Source organism: Erpetoichthys calabaricus, chromosome 9, assembly GCF_900747795.2.
Source record: "Erpetoichthys calabaricus chromosome 9, fErpCal1.3, whole genome shotgun sequence".
Classification (NCBI taxonomy): Eukaryota; Metazoa; Chordata; class Cladistia; order Polypteriformes; family Polypteridae; genus Erpetoichthys; species Erpetoichthys calabaricus.
In genome coordinates, this window is record NC_041402.2 from 141567189 (window position 1) to 141592822 (window position 25634).

Genomic DNA, 25634 nt, shown 5'->3' on the forward strand with positions numbered 1-25634 from the left:
ACAGCTCAGATGTATTCTGCATAATGCTAGTCCATGGCATTTGGTTACATAAGCTAAAGCATTAAATAAACATGACTCTGGTTTAGAATTTTGTGTTGTCAACATTTAAAGCACAATAAAAAAAGAAAATAAACATTTTTAAATTAATTTTATACTCATTTACTACAAGCATTAGCACCACCACTTAAAAAGCACAAATCAGTACTGAACATCAATAAGCATTCATATAAATACATGGATATACATTGTAAAGCGAATTGTGATGCCCTTACTGAGTCCAGAATAATTTATACAGTAAGCTTGACAATTTTGCTAAAAATTATGTCTCAAACATTTGTATTAAAATAAGGAAATATTTGAACATATCTAAACTTAGGTTAACATTTCACAACACTTCACAAAAATGGAATTCTGTTTGTGCTGAAAGTGACCTAATCAGAGAAAGTGAATCTGGGAGCATTCCACATTGCCTGTACTGCACATTAGGAGCTCAAACAAAACATATTGTTATTGCTCAAGCACATTAGACCTAATCATTAGTTTTTTTCTTTTTTTTTACCCCACAATATTCTTCTTTTAGAGCCCCTGGAGGCCAGGAGACACAATATTACTGTCAAGCAACAGTTTTAGGTTACCAGAAGTCAATTTAAAATCTGTGAGAGTAAGGTGCAAAAAAGGCTGACTTAAAATGCATTGTAAAGGTCTGTGTTTATGAAATAAAGCCCTGTCTATTTTACCAATGATGATCCAAACTAACCATTTGATTTTATAAAAAAGCAGAATCCTGGATGTGATGTGCAAAAAATGCTGAAATACTGCAATTTTATATACCATGCCTAAACTAGAATGATGCTGAAATTAGTATGAGGGAAAGCAAAGAGCCATTTTTCTAAATTTGAATGTCAGTTTTTGTTTTATCATATATTTGAATAATATCTGAACAGTGACATTCGATTGCACAGTTCTTCTACGCATGAGAAATTATGCTGGCTTTATTTCAAAACCTCCCAGCAGGTGTACAGGTGAACTTTGGTTGAACATATAAGATTATCATTTATTCTTAAAGCTACGTGAACCTTAATGTTATATATATATTATATATGAATTTCTAATCCTAGTGAATGAAACATTGCTAGAAAAATTCTCAATTCCAAAGAGCTTTCAGCTTGGCATATACTTCACTAGGTGCCCTGTGGAAATGGTCAACCCTACCTTCATCATTTGTGAAGATGGGTCCTGCTGAGACAGTGACTTGATCTGTTGATGAATAGCCTGGGGTCTGTTCCACAGCTGAGACAGCTCGCTTTCTTCTGGAGCATCCCTAGTAAAAATAAAGTTCATTTCAGAATGACTTGCACCCAAATTCTTTTAGATGTCACTTTTACCATAATTATGGGTTTTTCCCCATTACTGAACATTGTGATAGAACTGGGACACCAGTGAGCCCCAAACCCCAACACGACCACATGAACACAGTCCTAGGTTCAAATCAAAGCATTGTTTATTATAGAAATACCTCCAAATGAAATACAAAAACCACAAGCACACGTTCCCTCTCCTCCAGTTCACCTCTCCTATCCTCTCTCCACCGCACTGCCCTCCTCCAGTTGAGTGTTGCCTTCCTTCCTCCCAGCTCCGACTCACCTGGACAAGGGAGTGTGGTCCCTTTTATTGAGGATCCGGGAATACTTCCGGTTCCAGAGCAACTGCCTGTTGGAATTACTTCCAGATTACACGGAAGTCCCCTATAATATGAAGTATATCTCCCTACAGCACCCTCTTGTGGCACCCATTGACCCCAGCAGGGCTGCGCTGCTGGACTACAACAAACGGCATTCCCTAGTGGTTCCCAAATCGGCACCGATATGGAGGGATGCTGCCATCTAGCCCCTGGGGGAAATAAACATTCTCAGAGACAGTCCTTCCCAGTCTTCTTCTTTTATCTCGGCCAGGAAAGTTGTTACACATGTGCCCAGTCGGGACGCCTGTCCATTGGTCTGGGGCTTCCCATCCAGGTAAGGAACCATCTTTTTCTCCGGCTGGGACTTTCATCTTTCCGTTAGGGAAGCCTTGTCTGGGTGTGACCTCTTTCCCTTTCTCGGCCTGGATGCCTTTCTGTCCACTCAGGTCTCCTGTCCAGATAAGGAGTCTTCCAGTGTGCCACCTACAACATGCACTGTAAAACTTACTTAATTAAGATTGTATAGGTAAGTTTCTTATAATTAAACAAAGACTCACCTCACACTTTTATAAACCAGCCTTTTTGGAGTAATCAGCTGTTATATTTTATTCATGTTAATAATAAATGACATTAACTGTAGGCATCTGTTTACATCATTTTTATTGATGTAAATTCACAGAAATAGGGGTACAAGCAAACAGACTATCTTTATTTGATTAAATAAAAGCTGACTGTAATGAGATAAATTCCAAAGCACACTGAGGTGTTGTATATCAGACTATTCTCTGAAAACTTTTGCTTCTTCCACTTCTAAACTTTATATCTTTCTTATTTATTTGTTTATTTATTTATTTATTTACCGGGAGCACTAGTATAGCCAGATTTCTTTTGTGCCCAGGTAATCAACCCTCTGTAAAACAGATATGATATTGAAACACCACTCCTACTATAAAAATATATTTCCTTTCTGCCATGGTACTGTCTGATCTTCTAGTCCTAGAAATGTTCAATGTTACGTCTTGACATTTGATTCATTCTACATGAATGTCTTGGCTAGTAACCCTGACACAGGAGACGTAAATTCTTCTCTCTGAGTGAAAAAAGTTGTTGTTAGTGTTCAGTTATTTTTAAGAAATTCCTATTTCATAAACATTTTTTGAAATTAAAATGTACCTGCCATCCATAACATCTCACTTTATTTATTACCATTACATCTACAATGAGACAAGTTAAACTCGGGTGAAACTATTTAGGATAGGCACTTGAATGATATGCTACTTTGTACCCTTTCTATCTTGACAGCTTCTGATTGCACACCAATTGAAGCCAGTTTTAAGTTTCACAGGTTATAGAAAAGGCACAAAACTTCCTAATCAATATGCAAAACATAGACTTATCATTTTTTCAGTGTTTAAAAATAACCAATACAAAAATTTAGGAGGAAATGTAAATATATGTATGGGATCTGTGATGTAAAATACTTTTCAGTTTCAACTGGGTCAATGCTGGATGCATTCCTAGCATCCCGGAGATAAAATAAATAAATCATAGATTTTATACAATAAGAATCTACAGTAAGTGCCTTGCAGTTGCTACAGATTTTGGCAACCCAGGATTTTTTACACACCTTTTATTTCTATGTTTCACATCTCACATCTGAAGGCCCAGTGCACTTTAAGGATTTTGAGCTAAAGCGCTACTTGTGTATGTGCACCCAGTGCCTAGGGTGCTCTATGCCACAGTCACAGTCTCTGGAGGAGGACTTGAGCCTGCCCTATTCTTTCTGCATCTCCTGTCTGGAACCTGCGGAGCCCAGGGAGGGCCAGTTCTGTAAGGACTGACAGACGCTGTCAACAGCAAATTCAAGCGCAGGTTGACGATATGGCCCGGAGCTTCATTAACAGATGTTCATCAAAGTCACTGCTGTCTGTGTATCCATTGTATACAGTGAGAATATGAGCACCATTCGGTTGTTACATAAAGTATTTTAAAGAAAAACTGTTCATTTATCAAGATAAATAATTGCATTATTCAAGATGACCAGAATAGAAAGAATTCAATCTTTTATTGCAAAAGAACCCATTAGAGCATGTACATGAAAAAGTGGCCTCATGTTTTGGTTTCTTCAAATTATTGTAGTTGTTCATGTATATTACTATATATATCACGGTTTGGTGGATACAGTGTATACTTCTGCACTGGCATGTCTTAGCCATGCCAGACATATTAGATGCTCGTCCCAGCATCACTGTGCAACAGACATGAACCAACCCTAGAAAGGACACGGATCCCTCACAAAGCAAACCCATGCACACCTGCATTCATTCATGAAAGGCATATTTACAGCCATCAACTGACCTAACAAATACATCTTTGGGATGTGTAAAGGTCCCAGAATATTTAGAGAAATCCCATACCAACGAGGAGAATGCAAATAATCTATGCAGGTAGTACCCAGGCCAGAAATGAAACCCAGATCCCTAGGTTGTGATTTGCAGCTTTAAACACTTTATCCCAGTACTGCCCATTCGAAAAATGGTTTGCTATTTCAATGTTTGATTTGTACTTGTGCCTTTTCAGCTACAACAACCTCTGTGGATTGACGTTTTTTAAGCTCATTGAGGTAAATGTTAACGGAAAAGCATTTATCTTACCGATAAGAGCATGTTACATTTTTGGGGTTCACACAGTCGAGTCATGCAGTGCACGTAGATGGTGGATATCCTGCGATCTCTGTGCTGCACAAATCGGAAAGCATCAAAGCTGAACTGAGCCATCTTACTCCTTCCATTCTGTAGGATATTTGTCCTGTTATTTTTGTTACATGCACTTTTAATGAAAAAAAAGGAAAATAATTGCATTTTCAAATGTTTCTTTATGTTCTATTTACAGTATCTATGAACACAAATAGCCTTCATGTACTTTAATATTTAATTATTATAGTATTATAATTAGCCTTACAAATCATTAAAGAATATAAAACATAAAATACAATGCAATATGAACATTGAAATTGTAGGAGGAGGACAGTTTCTTACCCATATGAGAGGCCAGAACAGAAAGACAGTCGGGTTGGCTAGCTGGATGAAGAAATAATTTTGTGATCGTCCAAACTAACATGTGGCTTGGACCACTGGAAGCTGGGAGTTGGGAGCAGTGGCAGTGGTCCTCGTGTTGCAGAGCAGTCGGGATACCCGCAAGGGTGCTTGGGAGTTGGAGTGTGGACGTGAAACCCTGTCGTGTCCCTGGGTGCCAGCAGAGGGCCCTCTCATGGGAAGACCTCCCTACTTTCTATATGGCCAGGAAGTGCTTCCAGGAAGACCTGGCTGTCCTTCTGTTCTGGCCTCCCATCTGGGTAATAAACTGACCTCCTTCTCGGCAAGGATGCCTGTTCTCCTCATACAAAATATCCATCCATCCATCCATTTTCCAAACCGCTGAATCCGAACACAGGGTCACAGGGGTCTGCTGGAGCCAATCCCAGCCAACACAGGGCACAAGGCAGGAACCAATCCTGGGCAGGGTGCCAACCCACCGCAGGACACACACACACAAACACACCCACACACCAAGCACACACTAGGGCCAATTTAGAATCGCCAGTCCACCTAATCTGAATGTCTTTTGGACTGTGGGAGGAAACCAGAGTGCCCGGATGAAGCGAACCCAGGTCCCCAGGTCCCCAGGTCTCCCAACTCCGAGGCAGCAGTGCTACCCACTGCGCCACCGTGCCACCCTCATGCAAAATATATATGATGTAATCACCATATTTCTACTGTATGTTCATATGACAATATATTTTTTATGCATCTGTATTAGCAAAATTTGTGCGTTGTTCTACAATTATCAAAACACACAATATAGAAAAACAAAATCAACTGAATTTAACATACTGTACAACAGGCTGCATCATGAAATAGCAGCACATGTTTATATCATTAGTATACACTCAACAGCCGCTTTAAGGTACACATTGCTATTACCAGGAACTGCCGTAATCCTTTGTGGCATAGATTCAACAAGATGCTGGAAACATTCCTCATGGATTTTGGTCCATACCGAGCCACTCTGAAATGTGGAATTAAAAAAGCCAAGATGGATCATAAGAGGAGCATAGAGTCCCACCTGTCCAGCCACAATACATGGGAGGTGTGGCAGGGAACACAAAACATCACAAACTACAGAGGCTGTGATGCAACAACCAGAGATCTGAGTGTGCTGCTAGCAGAGGAGCTAAACTGCTTCTTTGCTCGCTTTGAATCATCACAACAGCAGCACTCACCTGCTCCAGCCCTGCTCCCACCCTCACCAGGTTCCTGCACTACTCCACTCACTGTAAAGGGGCACGATGTCAGACGGTGCTCCTGGCAGTGAACCCCAAAAAGGCTGTTGGCCCAGATGGAGTGCCTGGTAGGGTGCTCAGAGCGTGTGCCCACCAGCTCACCTTCATCTTCACCAAAATCTTCAACCTCTCCCAAGCCCGTCCTGCCTAAAATCAGCCACAATCATTTCAGTGCCGAAGAAGTCTCCCATCACCAGCCTAAATGATTGTCGCCCTGTGGCCTTCACTCTGGTAATCATGAAGTGCTTCGAGAGAATGGTTCTCCAGCACATCAAGGACTATCTCCCCCAAGACTTCAATCCCTACCAATTTGCATATCGCGCGAACAGATCCACAGAAGACGCCATCACCGTAGCTCTCCACTCTGTGCTAAGCCATCTAGAGCAGCAGCAGAGCTACGTCCGGATGCTCTTTGTGGATTACAGCTCAGTTTTTAATACAATCATTCCTGACATTCTCATCACCAAACTGGTCACTCTTGGCCTCCCACGTCTCACATGTGTCTGGATAAAATACTTTCTTACCAACTGGCTCCAGACTGTGAGACTCGGCCCCCACCACTCCTTCATTCGCACACTGAACACCGGTACCCCACAAGGCTGTGTGCTGAGCCTCCTTCTGTACTGTCTCTACACCCACGACTGCAGTCCGGCCCACAACAACCACCTCATCGTCAAGTTTGCTGACAACACCACAGTGGTCAGATTCATCTCAAAGGGAGACGAGTCAGCTTACACAGAGGAGGTCCTGAAGTTGGCAGCCTGGTGTTCAAAGAACAATCTGTCTCTGAACACCAGGAAAACCAAGGAGATCATTGTCAATTTCAGGAGGCACAGCACCGACTTAGCCCCCCTTTACATCAACAGCGTAAAGGCTCTATACCTTCCGGTTTCTCGGTGTCCTTATCTCCGCTGACATCTCCTGGACAGACAACATCACAGCAGTCATCAAGAAGGCTCAGCAGCGGTTACACTTCCTGAGTCCTCAGAAAGCACCACCTGGACTCCAACCTGCTACTGACCTTCTACCGCTCGTCCATTGAGAACCTGCTGACGTACTGTATCACAGTATGGTACGGCAGCTGCACCATGGCAGACAGGGAGAGGCTTCAGAGAGTAGTAAAGGCAGCACAGAAGATCATCGGCTGCCCTCTCCCATCCCTGATGGACATTTACACCTCCCGCTGCCTCAGCAGAGCAAAAAACATCATCAAGGACAGCTCCCACCCTGGTTCTGATCTGTTTGACCTGTTGCCTTCAGGGAGGCGCTACAGGTGCATCACAACAAGGACTAACAGACTCAAGAACAGTTTTTTCCCAAAAGCCATAACCGTTCTAAACTCACACATGCACTGACTACACAGTCTAACCCCCCAACCCCTGGACTTCCTTCTATCCATGAACTGTGCAATATCCAAAATCTAAATGGTACTGATAATAACTGTACAATATCTGTATACTGTACAATATCATTACTCTCAGGGTCCAACATCCACTACTTACTGCACATGATCATCATTATTGTGCAATATTTAAATTATGTGCAATAACCCAATAGTGCAATAGTTATTTATTCTTTCCAGTATTTAAATAATGTGCAATAACCCAATAGTGCAATAGTTATTATTCTTTCCATATGTATATAGCGTCGCAGAACTTTTTTGCAACTTCTTTACAACTTTTTGCACCATTTGTTTATTTGTTTATTTACTTATGTTCTACATATATGTCTGCACTGAAGGAGCTGCTTTTAATCTCATTGTACATGTGTATTGTGACAATAAAGGGCATTCTATTCTATTCTATATACTGTATGATAGCATCATGCAGTTGCTGCAGATTTATTGGCTGTACATTCATGATGTGAATCTCCTGTTCCACCACATCCCAAAGGTGCTCTATTGCATTGAGATGTGGTGACTGTGGAGGCCATTTGAGTACAGTGAACTTATTTTTATGTTCAATAAACCAGTTTGAAAAGATTAGAGCTTTTTGACATGGGACATTATCCTGCAGGAAGTAGCCATCAGAAGATGGGTACATTGCGGTCATAAAGAACTGGACATGTTGAGCAACAATACTCAGGTAGACTGTAGCATTTAAATGTTGTTCAATTTTTATTAAGGGGCCCAAAGTGTGTCAAGAAAATATCCCCCATACCATTGCACCACCACCATCATCAGCCTGGACCATTGATACAAGGCAGGATGGATCATGCTTTCAGGTTGTTGATGCCAAATTATGACCCTACCATCCAAATGTCACAGGAGAAATCAAGACTCAACAGACCAGGCAATGTTTTTCCAGTCTTCTGTTGTCCAATTTTGGTGAGACCATGCAAACTGTAGCCTCAGTTCCCTGTTCTAAGCTGACAGGAGTGGCACCAGCGCAGCCTCCTGCTGCTTTAGCCAAACTGCTTCAGTGTTCGACGTGTTGTGTGTTCAGAGATTCTGTTCTGCATACCTCGGTTGTAACAAGTGGTACTTGACTTACTGTTGCCTTTCTATCAGCTCAAAACCAGTATGGCCATCTCCTCTGACCTTTTGCATCAACAAGGTATCTGCCGCTCACTGGATATTTTCTAATTTTCAGACCATTCTCTGTAAAGCCTAGAGATGGTTGTGTGTGAAAATCCCAGTAGATTGGCAGTTTCTGAAATACTCAGACCAGCCCATCTGGCACCAACAACCATGCCACATTCAAAATTACTTAAATCCCCTTTCTTTCCCTTTCTGATGCTTGACAATGTCTACATGCCTAAATGCATTGAGTTGCTGCCAATTGATCGGCTGATTAGATATTTGCGTCAACAAGCAGTTGAACAGGTGTACCTAATAAAGTGGCCAGTGAGTGAGTTCCACATTTTCCCCATTTGTAACAGTAAACACTTTACTTAGTGGCCTCGTTTATCAGGCAGACTGCCTTTAAAACTGGTTGCGAGTACCTGGGTATCCTATATTTTTAGTTTCATGAGCTTAAAAAAAGTAAAAAATGTAATAATAATTTTCTCATCCTCTTCATATGTATTTTGAGAACAGTATACATAAGCATTGACTTTATCAACACTTTGAGTACAAGGGTGTCAAATTTGGACTCCGGATAGCTACAGTTGCTGCAGGTTTTTGTTTTAGCCACATTCTTAATTAGTAGTTAGTTGCTGCTGCTAGTGGAAGAGATTTAATTTGACTTAAATGTAATCGACCTGCTTGTTAAGACTTAGAATGCATAATTGTTTTTGTTTTTTTCTTTTTCCAATTAGCCAGGAGTCAAACAATAATGAGAAATAAAGCAAGCCAATCAATGACCTGACCAGTTAAGGGGCTCAGACTCTCTTCCTGAAGAGTCACCATTTTCACCCTAACCAATTTCTTAATTAAATACATTATTTGATTCTATGCTTAGTGCTCTCATTCTACCATCTATATATATAATTCACTAAGTCCATGGCAAGCAAGATGCACGCAAGACAGAGCCACGGCCGCCAACTCACAGAGCCCTGCCCACCAACTCTAAGACCATGGGATACGCACGACAGAGCCCCGCCCACCAACTCTAACCCTCATCCCGAATCCACCCTCGCTCTCGAGGCACTCGGCACCTCACCAAACACCGCCTCAGTCGCTTTCATCTCTGCTACAGTCCACATGCACTTCTGAGCCACGTTGACTTTTCATTGTTCTTTTCGATTCCGGCTGCTTTTCTATATATAATCCATCAAGTCGCCCGACCATGGGATACGCACACACGCAAGACACAGCCCCACCCGTCAACTCTAACCCTTCTTCCGCGTCATGGGGTACACACGCCGGAGCCCCGCCCACCAACTCTAACCCTCCTCCAGTGTCATGGGATACGCACGACAGAGACTCATGTGCCAGCACGCAACACCTCATCAAACACCGCCTCAGTCGCTTTCGTCTCTGCTACAGTCCACATGCACCTCTGAGCCACGTTGACTTTTCATTGTTCTGTTCGGTTCCGGCTGCTTTTCCCAAGTCACCCGACCATGGGATACACACGCACGAAAGACAGAGCCCCACCCGCCAATTCTAACCCTCCTTCCGCGTCATGGGGTACGCACGACAGAGCCCCGCCCGCCAACTCTAGCACTTACTGTCGCTGGTTGCATTAACAAGCAACCTTTGTGGCGTCACATGCATGTACTTACACTGACGACAAATATGACAGCTCTTCCTCACGAACAAGATTTCGCAAGACGGGAAAAACGGAACACCTGCAACATTACCTTCACATTGTTTTCCTTTTATTTCTGATCCCGTTCAACAACTATGCGGCGACATCGACTTCTCAACTGTGACTCCGGAACAACTCAGTACACGAGTTATATTAAGCGTCACCAACGAAGACTCGCTACACCTTAATGAACAAGTACTGAAACTTATCCCTACCGACGAAGTACTTTTCACCAGCGTTGACTCCATCGTCACAGACGATCCTGCACATCAACTTTCATTCTCCGAAGAATTTCTTAGCAGTCTTACTCCTACTGGCATGCCTCCGCATAAACTTCAACTTAAAATTGGTTCAGTCGTTATGCTTCTCAGAAACCTCATGCCAGCAAGAAGTCTCTGTAAAGGCACTAGATTGACTGTTACCAGCATTCACCGCAATGTACTGCAGTGTAAAACAATCACAAACCTCACAAACTGTCCATATTCCCCGGATTTCCCTGACCCCATCAGATTCAAATTTGCCTTTTACTTTTACACGCAGACAATTTCCTGTTAGATTGGCCTTTGCAATGACAATTAATAAGGCGCAGGGACAAACTTTCAAAAAGATATGCCTGTATCTGCCAAAACCAGTTTTCAGTCACGGACAATTGTATGTTGCTCTCTCCAGAGTTCCATCTTTTCATTCACTCACAGTCGTATCCTCAAACCCACCCCATTTGGACAACTGTGTCTTTCAGGAAGTGTTCACCCATCAATAAATAATTATGCGGCATAGCTAGTAGAGGATATTTCTAAAATGTTTAATTTTCTTTGTTCTGAGAGTACCATCAAAATGTTTTGCTGAAAAATAATTTCTCTTACTTTCACTTTGTATCTCAAGTACATAATATAAACAGATATTGTAAGATTGACACAAAGGTGGAAGTGGGATTCAAAGTAGCTGGCCATCTGTTTATTTGTATTGTGTCTAATTACGGTTAAAGAAAAAGGAACCAATTAAGGGTTCTGAATATTAAAAAGCAATAAAATGAAAATTAAGGTAAAAGCAGCCATATCTGGTTACAAATGAAGAAAGTAATCACTAGCACTGTCCATTAGAAACTGGGATTACCAGCCTTGCTACCATGTAGAAGGTACAGTCTATTGTTGTCTAACTTGATCATAAAAAATAAGCAGCACAGTGAAAGGTAAATAACTGTTTTCATAAACTAAAAAGTAAACACTTCTTACCCAATAAAGAAATCGTATCGGCTAACGCCAGTCTCTTCAAAAGGTGAAGGTGTTGCAAAACAGTAATCAAGAAGGACATTGAAGCTGGTAAGAAAGAAACAGAAAAGTGATGACAACACCTATTGTAGCTACTAGTCAATTGCTATATAAATCTCAAAATTCCTTCAGTTGATCACACACATTCAGGATTCTTACTCAGACAACCACTACAGGAAAGAGTAGCGACATACCAAAATTTAGCGCTGGCTTCAATTTACAAGTGAAATATGACAAACATTTGATATTTGATCTAATTTCTTTATCTTGAAATCAAACCTGTGAATGCTTCGCTTGAGCCAAAAGCAAGTTGTGTTAGGTTTAGCCTTGAACCAAATCTTGCTGAATTATTAATATTGAGGTAGGTTTAAAACCAGCCTAATCATTAAAAAAATGGCATAGGTGTTATTTTGTTTATGAACTCCTGGTATAGTAAAGCTTGAAGAAGGAGGCATCACCAAAGAAGACAGGAGGAGTCCTACTACCTGTTTAATTAGCAAATACAGATGAGCTCAGTACCAATTAGTTTACCACTGTCCTTTACATTAAATGGTTATGGTTGCTGGAAGGTTGTTAGAATGTAAATTCAAGATTTGGTTAATCCATGAATTATTGCTTTTTTCAGTTTGCCAAGTATGTCTTTAAATAGGAACGCTGTATCATTTGCTTCAACTAGAATCTTTAAACTGTATATCAAGAATATGTTTCATGTCATCTAAGTGCAAGCAAATACTGGCCTGTTTAATTTTATCCATGTAATGTATTGTGATGTTCTTGACTTGTTACAAAGTCCAGATATCTAAGAAAAAAAGAACATTTTTTGTATTGATCAAATCTTTAAAATTTTCTCTATTTCATTTTTTTATGCTTTTGAGAATTGCAGCCCTGCTGTCTATTTTAATTGACTTTGTTATGAGATGAAGGGGAGTTACTCTTGATATGTCTACTACAGGTTAGAAGCACTTTTCAGATGTTTTATTTTCCTTGTTTAGGCTTGTTGGAGAAATGCCCCAGATAGCCGTCTTCTAAGATTAAACATCTCATGGGCCACACATTGCATGCACACTAAGAACTACTGGCTGCCACTTTTTTTTTTTTTTTTCTTGAACATTTTAGGAGTATAATGTTCTGTCTTTCAAGATTTTAGTATTAATTGAACTTGAAATGCAAGAGTAAATTATGAACAGAGTGCTGTCTGTGGTTATGCTTTAGTTACATGTTGTGGCGGACGGCCGGGGCCTATGCCCGGCTGGGTCGTCCCTTCAGTATATGTTCCGGGGAAGCAAACATAAGCTACCTAATACCTCCCCCACGACGCTAGATGGCAACCCCCCTGGGTTGCAGCAGTGCCTCAGACTCCCGCAGGGCTCCATGGGAGTTGGAGTTTGGTGCAGCCCTGTTGGGATCCACAGGTGCTGCTAGGGGGACAGAGTTTTCGCCACACCTGGAAGTGCAGTCGGAAATGGGCAATCAAGCACCTGGAGCACTTCCGGGTCCCTTATAAAAGGAACCAGCAGCCTCCACTCAAGGAGCCAGAGTTGGGAGACAAAGCTGCCAGGGAGGAGTGGAGGATTTAAAGGAGAAGATTTGTGCTTTTGAGTGTTTGTGGGACTGTGTTGTCTGCGGGTACGGGGAAGACGTACCCCCAGACGAAGAAAAACAAAAAGTTCATTTATTTTATGTGTGCCTCCAGTGTCAGTCTGTGTCGGGTCGGCGCTCATATAGTGCCTTGTCTCAATGTACAGATCATTTTTCGTTACATATTATAATTGACTAATTTTTGATATCAGAAGAAAATGGAAAACCTGTTTTTGTCAGCTGCTGCAAACAAAGAACATAAGCAAATAAATATAACTGGCTGGCACAACACTGAACTTGGCTACAGTTTAGGAGGTTTTCTGTTCATTACCTTGCATACAAATCATATCCAATTACACAGTACTTTGGAGAACACTTTCACAAAGATTCACTTATTGTTTTGCACTCTTATTCCATAGTGACTTGTTGAATTTGTCTGTTAATTTACCTAGCATTTCAAAACAAAAAAAATCATAAGAAAAGAGTGGGACTTAAAGGGAGAAGGTGGTTAAATGTGGGCAAAAAACTTCTTTTTCCTAAAACTCATTTTCAGTTCACTAAAGTGCTACTCCGGTGGCACAGTGGGTAGTGCTGCTGCCTCGCAGTTGGGAGACCTGGGGACCTGGGTTCGCTTCCTGGGTCCTCCCTGCGTGGAGTTTGCATGTTCTCCCCGTGTCTGCGTGGGTTTCCTCCGGGCGCTCAGGTTTCCTCCCACAGTCCAAAGACATGCTGGTTAGGTGGACTGATGATTCTAAATTGGCCCTAGTGTGTGCTTGGTGTTTGTGTGTGTCCTGTGGTGGGTTGGCACCCTGCCCGGGATTGGTTCCTGCCTTGTGCCCTGTGTTGGCTGGGATTGGCTCCAGCAGACCCCCGTGACCCTGTGTTTGGATTCAACGGGTTGGAAAATGGATGGATGGATAAAGTGCTACTCTACAAACTAACTGTTGGATGGAAATTATTCAGACTGTCATTATGTTATTTATCAGGTTAACATATACTAAGAAAATATACTCTTTAATACAAATGCAAGTTCCATATCTCAATGATTTCTTCAGTAGCATGACTTTGTACAGTTTTTTCTTTTCATTAACTTTCACTAAATATGGCTACTTAATAACACACATCCATCTACTATATGTGGTGGAACCTACACCTGCAGCAAAAGGCATGGATGATAATAAGAGATGCATGTCTATGAAAAGGCATATTCGCAAACAATGAACAATTTATTGACCAATACCTACTCAAATACATGCTATGTATAAAGGGAACCTTACTGGGTTAAGGCCACTTTGACTGCTATGACTGGTCACAGTTATTTGCTAAACTTCCATGTGACCAGATGTAATAACACTAGAAACATTTGCAAACATATTGTCCAGATGTGTCACATCTGAGACTGTGCTGAACATCTAAGATTGGCATTGGATCATTTGATTTCTTTGGAATTTGGATATGTCATTTGGTTGTTGTATGTCAAATTCCTCACTATATAACAACAATATATACAACTCTCAATTCTGTCTACTCTCAGTCTTACAATTGTTAAGTGGGTTGAGGATTACCTTCCTGTCAGGTTCGTGGCACTAACTTGAACATAGACCTTCGTTTGAAGTGGGATTCCACTTTGCTGAACAATTAGAGGAGTGGTGAAATTTGTATCCTGAAAAGAAAACGGCATAAAAGATACTTTCAGTCCAAATACAAAAGACAATTTATAAATGGTCACATGCATTTCATGAAATAGAGAGTTAGCTACAGAAAAAGTGCATTTTTTCCAGCTAATCTGAAAAAATACTCTAAACTCTTCATGTGGAAAGGTTTTTTTTTTTTTTTTACAGTTTTATACACCAGAAAACACAGCAAACTACACTGGATTCAGAAAGTATTCAGACCCTTTCACTTTCTACATACTTTGTGTTGTACATTTAATTTTAAATAGATACATTTTTTTATTTTTGCCCATAAATCTACACTTAGTACCACATAATGACAAAGTAAAAATACATTTTCATAAATATTTGCAAAATTATATAAATCAAAAGCTTAAAAAAATATTTTAGTAATTTATTTTGTGAAAATGTTCTCTCAGGTAAAACACGTTTTCATATTTACATGAAACATGCCTCTTGATGCAAAGTATACTTGGACCCTCATCTCATTCATTCTCTCATGTGCAGAAGTGTATAGTCTTTGGGCCAGCACAGCATTTTTTACTCCGCTACTAGAATTATAGCAAAATCACTTTTGGTTGTGTGTTTATCTACTACCATCTTGAATTTTTAAATAAAATCAGATTGGGTTGAGTTTTGTCAGGTCCAGCTTAATTAGAAAAAATATATAAAATTCAAGATAATGTTAATATTTGAGTTTATTCAGATATGAGTGAAAATGTTCATGGTGGGTCAGTTTTGGTCATTAATGTTATAACTCCATTCTACCTTTACTGAATTGTTCTAGAGACAGTTAACATGCCAAATAGTAAGAAAACGTTGTGGCATTGGATTAAATACATATTAAAATATTAAAGATTTAAAAAATATATTTGAAGAAAAAAAAAAAAAGACTGAGCAGGATATCTTGGATTAAAACCCTAACCTTCGTCAAAGGTATAGCTGGAACAAACAACTATTTTGATAATTGATTAATCAGATGATTACTAGATCAGGTAGTGGTTTAAATGACACAATGTTTTCAAATTTAAATTCAAGAGTTTCATTCAAAACCTGCAAATACAACTGTTTACATACATATAAAGTCATATGTACAAAGACAACATTATGTGTTAAAATAAAAAAAAGGTTTTCATGAAATGAACAGCAAAGAGTCTTTTTGCATTATTCTTGTCTGACAGGTGCAGAATTAATAATGGATAAAAGAAAAATACAAAGTTAACAAAATATAGCAAGTTTGCCTCCCAGTTCCAAAACAGGATAAGAAGAATAAAACTGCCTCATAAGAGCTTCAGATCACAAATAAAAGATATTAGCATGCTGAAATGCTCATCTCTGCCTTTCTCTCGTCTTAGAAACTGTGTTGCCTACTGCAGATAACAGTCAATGTCATAGTACTCGCTGACCAAGGTGAGATGTCTAGCCTCATTTTGCCACCACAGTAGTGATTTTTCCCTTTGGCATTAGGACTATCTCTCTCTTCATTCCTCACAAGTTGTCCAAGACATGCTCATCATATACCTTTCTCTCCTTCTCTTCACTACCAGAGACTAGTCAAGCAAGGAGACTACAGTGAGATAGGAAGGTGGCACTGGTTTGGACACTTAGATTGTGGCACTGCTGCTGGTCCTGTTTTCCACTCACATGGCAGAATTTCTAAAATTTCAAAACAGTTAAATAAAAATATAGCAATATATTGTAATTTAATGTACATGTTGTTTCTCTCTGTTGCTGCAGCAGAACACAGGAAGCTGTGTGTGCCTTATAATTGTCTCATATGTGGTACAGAGGAATGCCACTCAAGTTCAAATGTATTGTTATAATTACATAGCACAGCAATAATCTAAATTGCATGTCTAGATGTGCTAAAGTTGTCTCTGCTAATGCTTGTGAAATTTAAAGAAGCCAGGTGTGATATACAACACTCACAGACTCAGAAAATCTATGTGCATTGGGGGAAATTCATAAAAACTGAAAACTGTCAAATATTATCTTGTTGCATAAAAAGGGTGATTAGGCTGATCCAAGTTGCATACACCAATAGGATTAACATACATCACAGGTAAATTAATAGAAGCAATTATTAAGGAAAAGAACAGGAGTATTAATTGAGGTTATATTTCTCTACAATTTTGGAATTCTATGAGGAAACAACAAAGCATACAACAAAAGAGTTGCATATGATATTATCTGGATTTTCAGAAGGCTTTTGATAAGGTACCTCTTGAAAGGTTATTGTTTAAATCAAAACTGGACATTCAAGGCGCAATGTTTAGGTGGGTACAAATTTGGCCCACATGCAGGAAGTAAAGGGTTATGGGGAAGGGAACTTTTCCCGTATGAGGTTATATTAAAAGTGGAGTCACTCAGGGATCATTGCTGAGGGTACTGCTCTTTTCATATACATAAAATCAATAAGCTGGTTATGTTTGCAAATGATATCAAACTATGTAGAATGGCAGATAATGAAGAATCAGCCAAACTGTTACGTAGTTGTCTTGGACAGCTTATAGGCTTCAGCAGACATGTAGAAGATTAAATTTTATGTGAGTAAATGTTGGAAGCAGAAAGTTTAGATTTAAAAACTGCACTTATGAGAAGTACCTAGGAGTCATAGTGGACACATTACTACCTACATCCAGAGAGTGTAAGGAAGTAATGAAGAAAGGTAAGAGATACGATAGGCTACCATATACATCATGAGGTGTACAGTACAAGTCAAAGGAGGTTATGCTTAAGCTATATCAGGACCTAATAAGGCCACACCTAGAGCACTCTATACATTTTTGGTCTCCATATTACAAAAAGATATAGAAGCACTAGGGAAAGTCCAGAGGAGAACAACCAGGCTGAATCTGGAACTGAGTGGTATCAGTTATTATTCAGATGTGAGGTTAAGAATTAGTACAGTAAATCTAAGCTGTTACTTTAAAATAAATCCTCTAACAAGAACATGTTGATGTGGTGGAAAACTTGTTAAGGGACACAAGGAATAAATTACAAAGAAGTGTGGTGGAGAGTCAGGCTTTAGGGAGCGTCATATCTTGACTTGATGTTATTTTGGAGAATCTAGGTGAATGGGATGGACAAGCGTGTTGGGATGAATGGACTTTTCTTGTCACAACTGTTCTAAATAACTTCACTTTGCATAATAATACATTTTAATAACAGTCATCCATTGCAGGTTGTGGAATTAACGTATTTGTTGGACATGGCTTAAATGTAATTTTATGTAAAGTACAGAGTAGCTGCTATATTTAAAGTGGGACCAATGGAGCATTTTTTTGCCATTCCTTTTTTGATTTTTCCACTATAAATATTGCCTTATAGTACCGTGCCTGTTTCTTGCTCTGGCAAAATTTCCAACATGCTTTTTTTTCAAGTGCTTACACAACTATGATTCTTCCAGAATGAAACAACTTCAGCTTTGTACATTTTACAGCTGTCTTCCTAGAGGACAAAGTTTTCATACATTTGATAACTTTGCTCACACATAAATCTTGACCAGTCCAGGTTCTGCCTGTGCCTTTCTTTTCCCTCTCCCACTACATGCAGCTGTATAATTTGTAAACTAATCAATATAAAAAAATCTGGCAACATTTTTTGTTATTTATCATGAATTAGTTGTTGCAGGCCTCATCAAAAGTTATGTAACATGAAGTAGTTAAGCTACGCAGAAAGCAGCCAACAGAGAAATGTTCATCATTCCATTTATTTCCTGACTGGTTTTCACTTGGACACAAGCTACATAATCTTTTATAGAAATAGCACTTACACTGAACAGTCCCATCTGTAGGGTGCTGATGAATGTTCCATTGTTGGTATTCACAGCCAATGCCACAGATGACCTTGTGGGGGAAAAAAGAATGAAAATGTGACCATCAGTATTTCCAGAAGGGTGTCAGATATAGATAATGTTACTGAACTTAACCTCAGCATTTGTTGAGTTTTTTCATTAAACAGTCTTGTTCAAGGATAAACTGAGCTCCAATGCATGTGCATCCATCAGTTTTATCTCCTCTCATGGTGTGCTACAATATACTACATGATGTTTTACAGTTAATGTTTCAACCTTACATTTTGTATTTATGCTGCATTTCTTTTTTTACACTATATTACTCTTTACATTATTGTATTATCATACTATATTTTAAAATGAAAGTGTGCCTTCATTAAATATAGAATTTTGTCCTGTCTTTGTTGTGTTAACTAGCTGCAGGTAATCAGAGATGCAAGATTGTGGAAAGCTTATTCACAAATTCATAATCTTTCATACCTTTATATTGAATTTACAACCAACCAAGAGTATATAAGTCACATACAGTGGATTCAAAAAGTATTCAGACCCCCCTTCACTGTCTGCACACTTTATTGTGTTTTATATTTAATTTTAAATTGAATTTTCTATTTTTGCCCATTACTCTGCACTCAATAACCCATAGTGACAAAATAAAAGCAGGTTTTTCGAAACAGCTGCTAATTTATTAAACATCAAAAACTGAAATCTTTCATTTATATAAATATTCAGATCCTTTGTGGTGGAAGTACCAGATTCTCTCCTTATATTTATCCAAGCACAAATTCCACACCCACAACATTGTCACCTCAAGGTGAAGCAAAGTAACACTCACACTAGAAGTTGTGTGTTGTTCATCAGATACTCCAGGGGGTAGCGGCAGGTGAACATGTAGTAGAGGTCTGAAGAGTAGCTGACCACCCCAACTGAGGATTTGGGAGTATCGATGTATCCGTTAATGACAACGGACTCTGTATCAGAAACAAAACTAAAAATTCCAGTACCAGGTCCATCACTTTGAACCTGAAAAAAAAATATTTTTTTCAGGATGTATTTTTTACCTTTGATTTTACTTAATAACACAAAACTACTTTTAAATGAGGGCTGAATGAAAGAACATAAGAATGTCATATAAGAAGCAATGGGATTCAGATGTGTGTTGGATTTACCGTTTGATCACCAGAGTTGCAGGTAGCTCAAAAATAGCAATAGAGAGGTGGAGGAAAAGCCAGTGAGGAATGTGCCAAGCTAGCATTATAAATGTGATAAATGAAATGTTAGCTTAAAAAAGCTGGATGTATTACCTTTTTGGACAGGCTCAATTGAGTTAAACCTACAATAGCCTAAAAATATATATATAACAAAAATTCATAGAAAGATTTACTTGCCGTGACTTGGTTGTTACAGATGTTTTCAATGGTATCATTAACAGGGAAGGTGTATCTGATGACAGGTGGACTGACACTAGTGTCTATTGTTCCTTGGCAGAGAGTAACATTGTGCAGACCATTCATAGCAAGCATATTAGGGTCAAAGCCAGCATACTGGGCTGTGCAGAGGTTGACCGTCAGCTTGATGTACTGGGGGCCACAATCAACAGTCAAGTCATTATCCACTGAAAGATGCATTGGAAAAAAAAACATAATCAGGATTTGGTATTGTTTGTGTGCCTTCTGATCAAAAAGAAGCACAAATGAAAGCAAGTTATGAATAGCTTTAATTGGATTTTCATTCATCTACAGTATTACTGTTAGGTTGTATCATAATGGCATGGCAGACAGAAAGTAACAGGCAAACAGCTTATAAAATTCCAACTCACTCAGTTGATCAAACACTTACAGGTCCAGTTCTGCGATCTACAGCGCGAACCCCAGAAGTTAAAGTACTGATTCTATATTATAATGAAATGCTCAAACACCAGCAGATCCTGTGTAGCTTTTATGTACATGTAAATCAACAAACACCACCCTCCGACGCCCCCCAATTTGCTGAAGTGACAATTTTTGGATACTTCCAACTTTTGTTCTTCGTCTTTAATATATTACTAAGATATTAACCACACTAAATGAAAAACTGATTTATTTTAATTAATGATCCATCCATATTACCATAATCTGGGGGTTTAAGTATATTAGACAGGATATTAGGCAAAAAGGACAATATACCTTCAAAAGGTACAGACTCCCAGTTAGCAAAGGCAAACATGTAGGTGTCAAACATTTGCACAATGACATACATCCAGTGGAATCCAACAAATGTATGCAAAATATGCAAACCTCATCCCAGAACTAGCTCTGAGGTAGTACTGCCAACTATCGCGGCAAAAGGCTGTTTTTATACATTACAGGTGCAGAAATGGACTATATATACATTAATCAATTTTCCAAAACTTTATTAAGAGTACCAGAAAGCTGCAACAACTAACCAATTATGCATGCATTTTGGATGTTGGAGGAAAACATAAAACGAGCTGAAACCCTAGAAGGACATGTGGAAAACATGCAAACTCTACACAGACCACAACCTTATTATCGCACCATTTGAAAAAACAAAAAGGCAAAATAGGATGAGCTCTACATTTTCACCAGTGTTCCCCATAGATTTAGGGTCATGTAGTGCTCATATTAGGAAACTTACCTGGGAGCCGGCTGTAGTCTGATGAACAGTTGTATTGAGCTCTGACAGCATAGTAAAGCAATAGTGTGCTAATGCTGAATACATGTAGAAAAAGCATCTTAGCAGCAACCTCTGTTAAAAATTGAAATGCTCATTGTCATTGCCTATATTGCTTTTATTTATTTTAATAAAAGTAACAGAGTTGTTAAAATTGATCCTTTAATACACAATCTGTTCTATAAAGTATTCAGGTGTTTAATTTTCAATCAATATTCATCTAGCAAAATGTTTTTCACATTAAAATTAAAATAATGGTAAAATTATCTAATAGAAGGCACATACAAAAAAAATTAAAAATAAAGCCCTCACTGCAACATGGAAATCTAACCAAATAAGTCTACTTATTTAATAAACTGCTTCAGAAAACATGAATTTAAATGATTTGTACCTTTACCTCCTGAATTTACTTAAAATTCTTGTATGGAGCTCCTCTACTCAGCCCTTTTATTTGACTGCAGATGGAATAGCTATTTATAATATCCAGTCTGTGAAAGAGAAACAAAAAGCTTGAAAGGATATTGTTTTAAAAGTATAGTATCTATTACTGCAGCTGAAAGAAGACATCTTCAGGGGGTTTTAGAAATGCAGCCATGGTTAAGAAATAGAAAAAAAAAAAAAACCAAAACAAAAATACAGGCATCAACTGAACTTCTGCTGCAGGGCATAAGGGATTTTCTTCCATACATGTTAGACTCACCTTCATTTATGAGTGTTGAACAATAGAAAACTAACTGATCATATTAAGTTAATTAGTAGAAAAGTACACCTTAAAAAGTCATTTTTGTATGTGTTCCATAGTAATGCTGTATTTCAAAACCTGTTAACTGACATTTTTGGCACATCCATCCATCTATTAACCAACCCGCTATATCCCAACTACAGGGTCACGGGGGTCTGCTAGAGCCAATCCCAGGATAATGAGTGAAAACGTTAAGAATGTGAAGTACATGAGGAATACTCATAATTATCAAAAACAAAGTTCATTGTCAAGGAGTTATCAAGAAGGCCAGAGACCTATTAAAATAAAATGTTAAGAACAACTGTGGAAGTTACCTAAAGAAAACCTGTACAAGAAAATTATACTTATCTGTCAACAGGGCAGGATTTTCCTATAGGCTAACTAGGCTTCAGCCTAGTGCCTCAAGATCAAGAGGGGCCTACATTCAAATTGTTAGCAAAATTAAAATTACACTATTCTAAAAACAGTGAACACTAAAACACTGAACCAAAAATAAGGAGAAATTCTACGCATATGACTAATAAACAAACATAAAAATGTATTGGTTAAGATCAACGCGTATTACGTATTTTATTATCTCTCATGTAATTTACAAACTTAAAAATGGAAGGTGAAAGGGCCTCATAAGTGAAATAGCCTAGGGCCTCTTTTCATATAAATCCGGCCCTGTCTGTCAAGGTCACAAACAATAAGGAAATGCTTTACATGAGTAATACTGAAATTAGCCATTTCTACCAACAACTAAAAAAATAAAATTTGCATGAAAGTCTTAGAGAAGATCATTTAATGCTTAACAGTGGAATGTAATCATTGAAGCAGGACATTCTGTCTGAAAAGGAAGTGAAGTCCAGAATGTGCTATATTACATGTATAAGGACTTCTATGCTGTTTTGGATTATTGTGAAATGCTAATGCTCCAGTGAGCATATGACAGGTTGCCTTCAGTGTGGCACACAGTTTCTATAGATGCAGTCATGTCCTTAATGGTAATCCTTTCAATTTAAATTGGTTATGCCATTTTTCTGTTTGCTGACTACTCACTTCTCTCACTACACCCATTAAGTATTCCTCCCACCAGGGCTTCTGCTTCTGGAAAGTCTAAACAAAGGTGTTTCCTCTTGGTCTTTAAATTCTTCATCCACAGGCTACAAGACAGTTCCACTTCATGGTAATAATGTTGGATTTTCTCCAAATGTGTGTACCTGCTCCTTTCTTTCTTATTTTCCTGGTCTCTCTCCTAAATAGCACATCTTTGGAAGGGACTATGGACTTAGACTCATTGTAAATTTGTTTGAAATAAGTGAGCTTACAAACAATGCTGCCTGGTTAACCAATGTACACAATCACTGCAAGAACACAAACCACTTTCAAGCACAATTTTATTTCATATTTGGAATGCAAGACGCCAGACCAATGTCTGTCATCGTTTGGGAGAAATAATGAAATTCATCATAAATATTTTTCCACATTTCTTACATTTTTTCAGTGTATTCCTCTTTAAATAACTCAATCTTTCTTTAACACTTGGATGGAGTTTTAAGATCTTTCATTTTGTATAAGAAATAGTTTCACTTGAGAATATTTCCGTAATCAGAGAATGTGATGCTTCTACAGGTTTAGTGGTCCTTCTACATATGGAACAACTGGCATGAATTACATACATCACAGATTGTACAGGTACGGAAAGCACTCTGTTTCCTCATCATTATATGCCTTTCTGTATATTCCATTACTCACAGACTGTTTTATTTATAGCAAAAATTTTGAGACTTATACTCTTTGATAAGATAGTCCATTTTAAATCATTATCCAGTAATGCTCTTAAAGGAAGGGATTGCTTTACCAATTCAATGAAAGGGGCCAGAAACTAAATATTGGACAAGTATAACACCTAGACCATCAGAGATTTATACAGGCAGTCTCAACTTAGAACAATTCTGCATATACTGTATAAACAAAGACATAAAACCCCAACAAAATCTATTTTAACTGAATTTCAGTTAATTGTCAACTTGTGGCTTCCATTTTTTTTACTTATAAACAAAGAAAACTAGTTTTAACCAGATGGTACAGTGCAATCCAGTACATACCTTGTCATCATTTTCAATCATTTTTGCACATGTAACCAAAAGCACAGGCAGCCACTCGATAAGTTGTCACAAGTAAGCTGGTAGATCAGCAACTGGTCATTAGAAAACATTGCTTGTAATTCCCATTTCCCTAAGGATGCCTCCCAGCTGTACCATCTCAGCAGTCCCTTGGCAGAGACAGAATGTGTCTCACAATTGCCAGGTTAGTAGTGGATTTTCATGCCATCTTTATGCCTTTTCAAACTATAGGTGCTACTGTATCTTATCAACAACTGTAGAATGTTTGCGCATAGGGTGCACATGCTGTACATTACGAATGTCACAAATACTGATACTCAATACCAAAACTCTGAAATCATAACAGTACTAGCTTTTTTACAGTATCAGTAGTACGAAGTGAAAGTCGGTACCTCACACATGCAAGATTGAAAGTAGACTAAATACTTTGGCAGGCACAATAATATGAGAAAATAATATGAGTAAAAACTACATATTGTAACAACATGCGAGTACAAGCAGACTGGGTAATGAAATCAACACTTTACACTAAACTGGTGGTGAGTAACTACTAAACGTGACCATTGACTTCTTTAGCTTCCCCTACTCCACTCACTCCCAGCTGGTTGGGTTTTGCTGCTGAGCTCCACCTTCCCAGAGTCAGAGGTAACTTATGTGCTGCACTATTCCCTGCCTCCTGGAGCCAACCCAAGACCAGGGTCCACATCCAAGGCTCACCAGCAGTCACCCACCCTGACCAATGTGCTTTAGCCAGCTTCCCCAGGTATCCCCGTCCGCTCTGAGGAACATGTTCCTCTTGGGTAAAGACTCAGGGGCACTACAATATAAAAATGGCTCACAGTGACGGCATAACATCAACACCTCAGAAAGAAAAACACCAGATGCCTGGAAAGGCTTTACATCCCTTTTATCTCATTATAAAGTTTTTTTCTAAAACAGATCTATGCATGCTTTGAGGGTGCAATGATGTAAAAATAACACAACAGAGGATGTTTAATAGAAGTTCCAATGATGGATTAATGTAAAACTGACAGTCTTAAGGTTTGGACAAATCTAAAAAGGGAAGGTCAGATTTAAGAAATGAAAACACCAGGGGCCTCATGTATAACGTCGTGTGTAGAACTCACACTATAACATGGCGTAAGCACAAAAGCGGGATTGTGCGTACGCACAGAAAAATCCAGATGCAGGAATCTGTACGCACGCAAACTTTCACGTTCTTCCACTACATAAATCCCGATCAGTGTGAAAAGTAACGCACGTGCACGCGCCTTCTGTCCCGCCCCAACTCCTCCCAGAATTATGCCTCTTTGAATATGCAAATCAATATAAATAGCCTTCTGTGAAAAGACAATGGGAAAAGCACAGGGGAAAATATAAGAATTTCAGCGAATACCAAGTGGAGGCAAAGGAAAAACGTACTATTTGTTGGTTTAAACAGTGGTATAATCAACAAAAGAAAGTTGATCGAGTGACAGAGTGTCGGAGAAACTCGAAAGATCCAAGTTCACAAAGTGGCACAGTGCAATATAAATAAAAAAGAAATCACATATCAAAGTCGTCGTGAAAAGGCGACTCGT

The 25634-nt window shown here is 38.9% G+C and overlaps 1 protein-coding gene across 1 annotated transcript; it reads right to left on the reverse strand.

Moving 5' to 3' along the window:
• Positions 1-1144: 1144 nt before the first annotated feature.
• On the reverse strand, positions 1145-21848 carry LOC114657653 (zona pellucida-like domain-containing protein 1). Its single transcript, XM_051932244.1, has 9 exons — positions 21602-21848; positions 21169-21279; positions 19920-20146; positions 19367-19554; positions 18511-18583; positions 14628-14725; positions 11449-11532; positions 4336-4510; positions 1145-1321 (listed from the first exon to the last, which is right to left on the reverse strand). The coding sequence occupies exons 2-9, from the start codon at positions 21263-21265 to the stop codon at positions 1145-1147; spliced, it is 1119 nt and encodes a 372-aa protein (XP_051788204.1). The 5' UTR covers positions 21266-21279; positions 21602-21848.
• Between the last annotated feature and the right edge of the window lie 3786 nt (positions 21849-25634).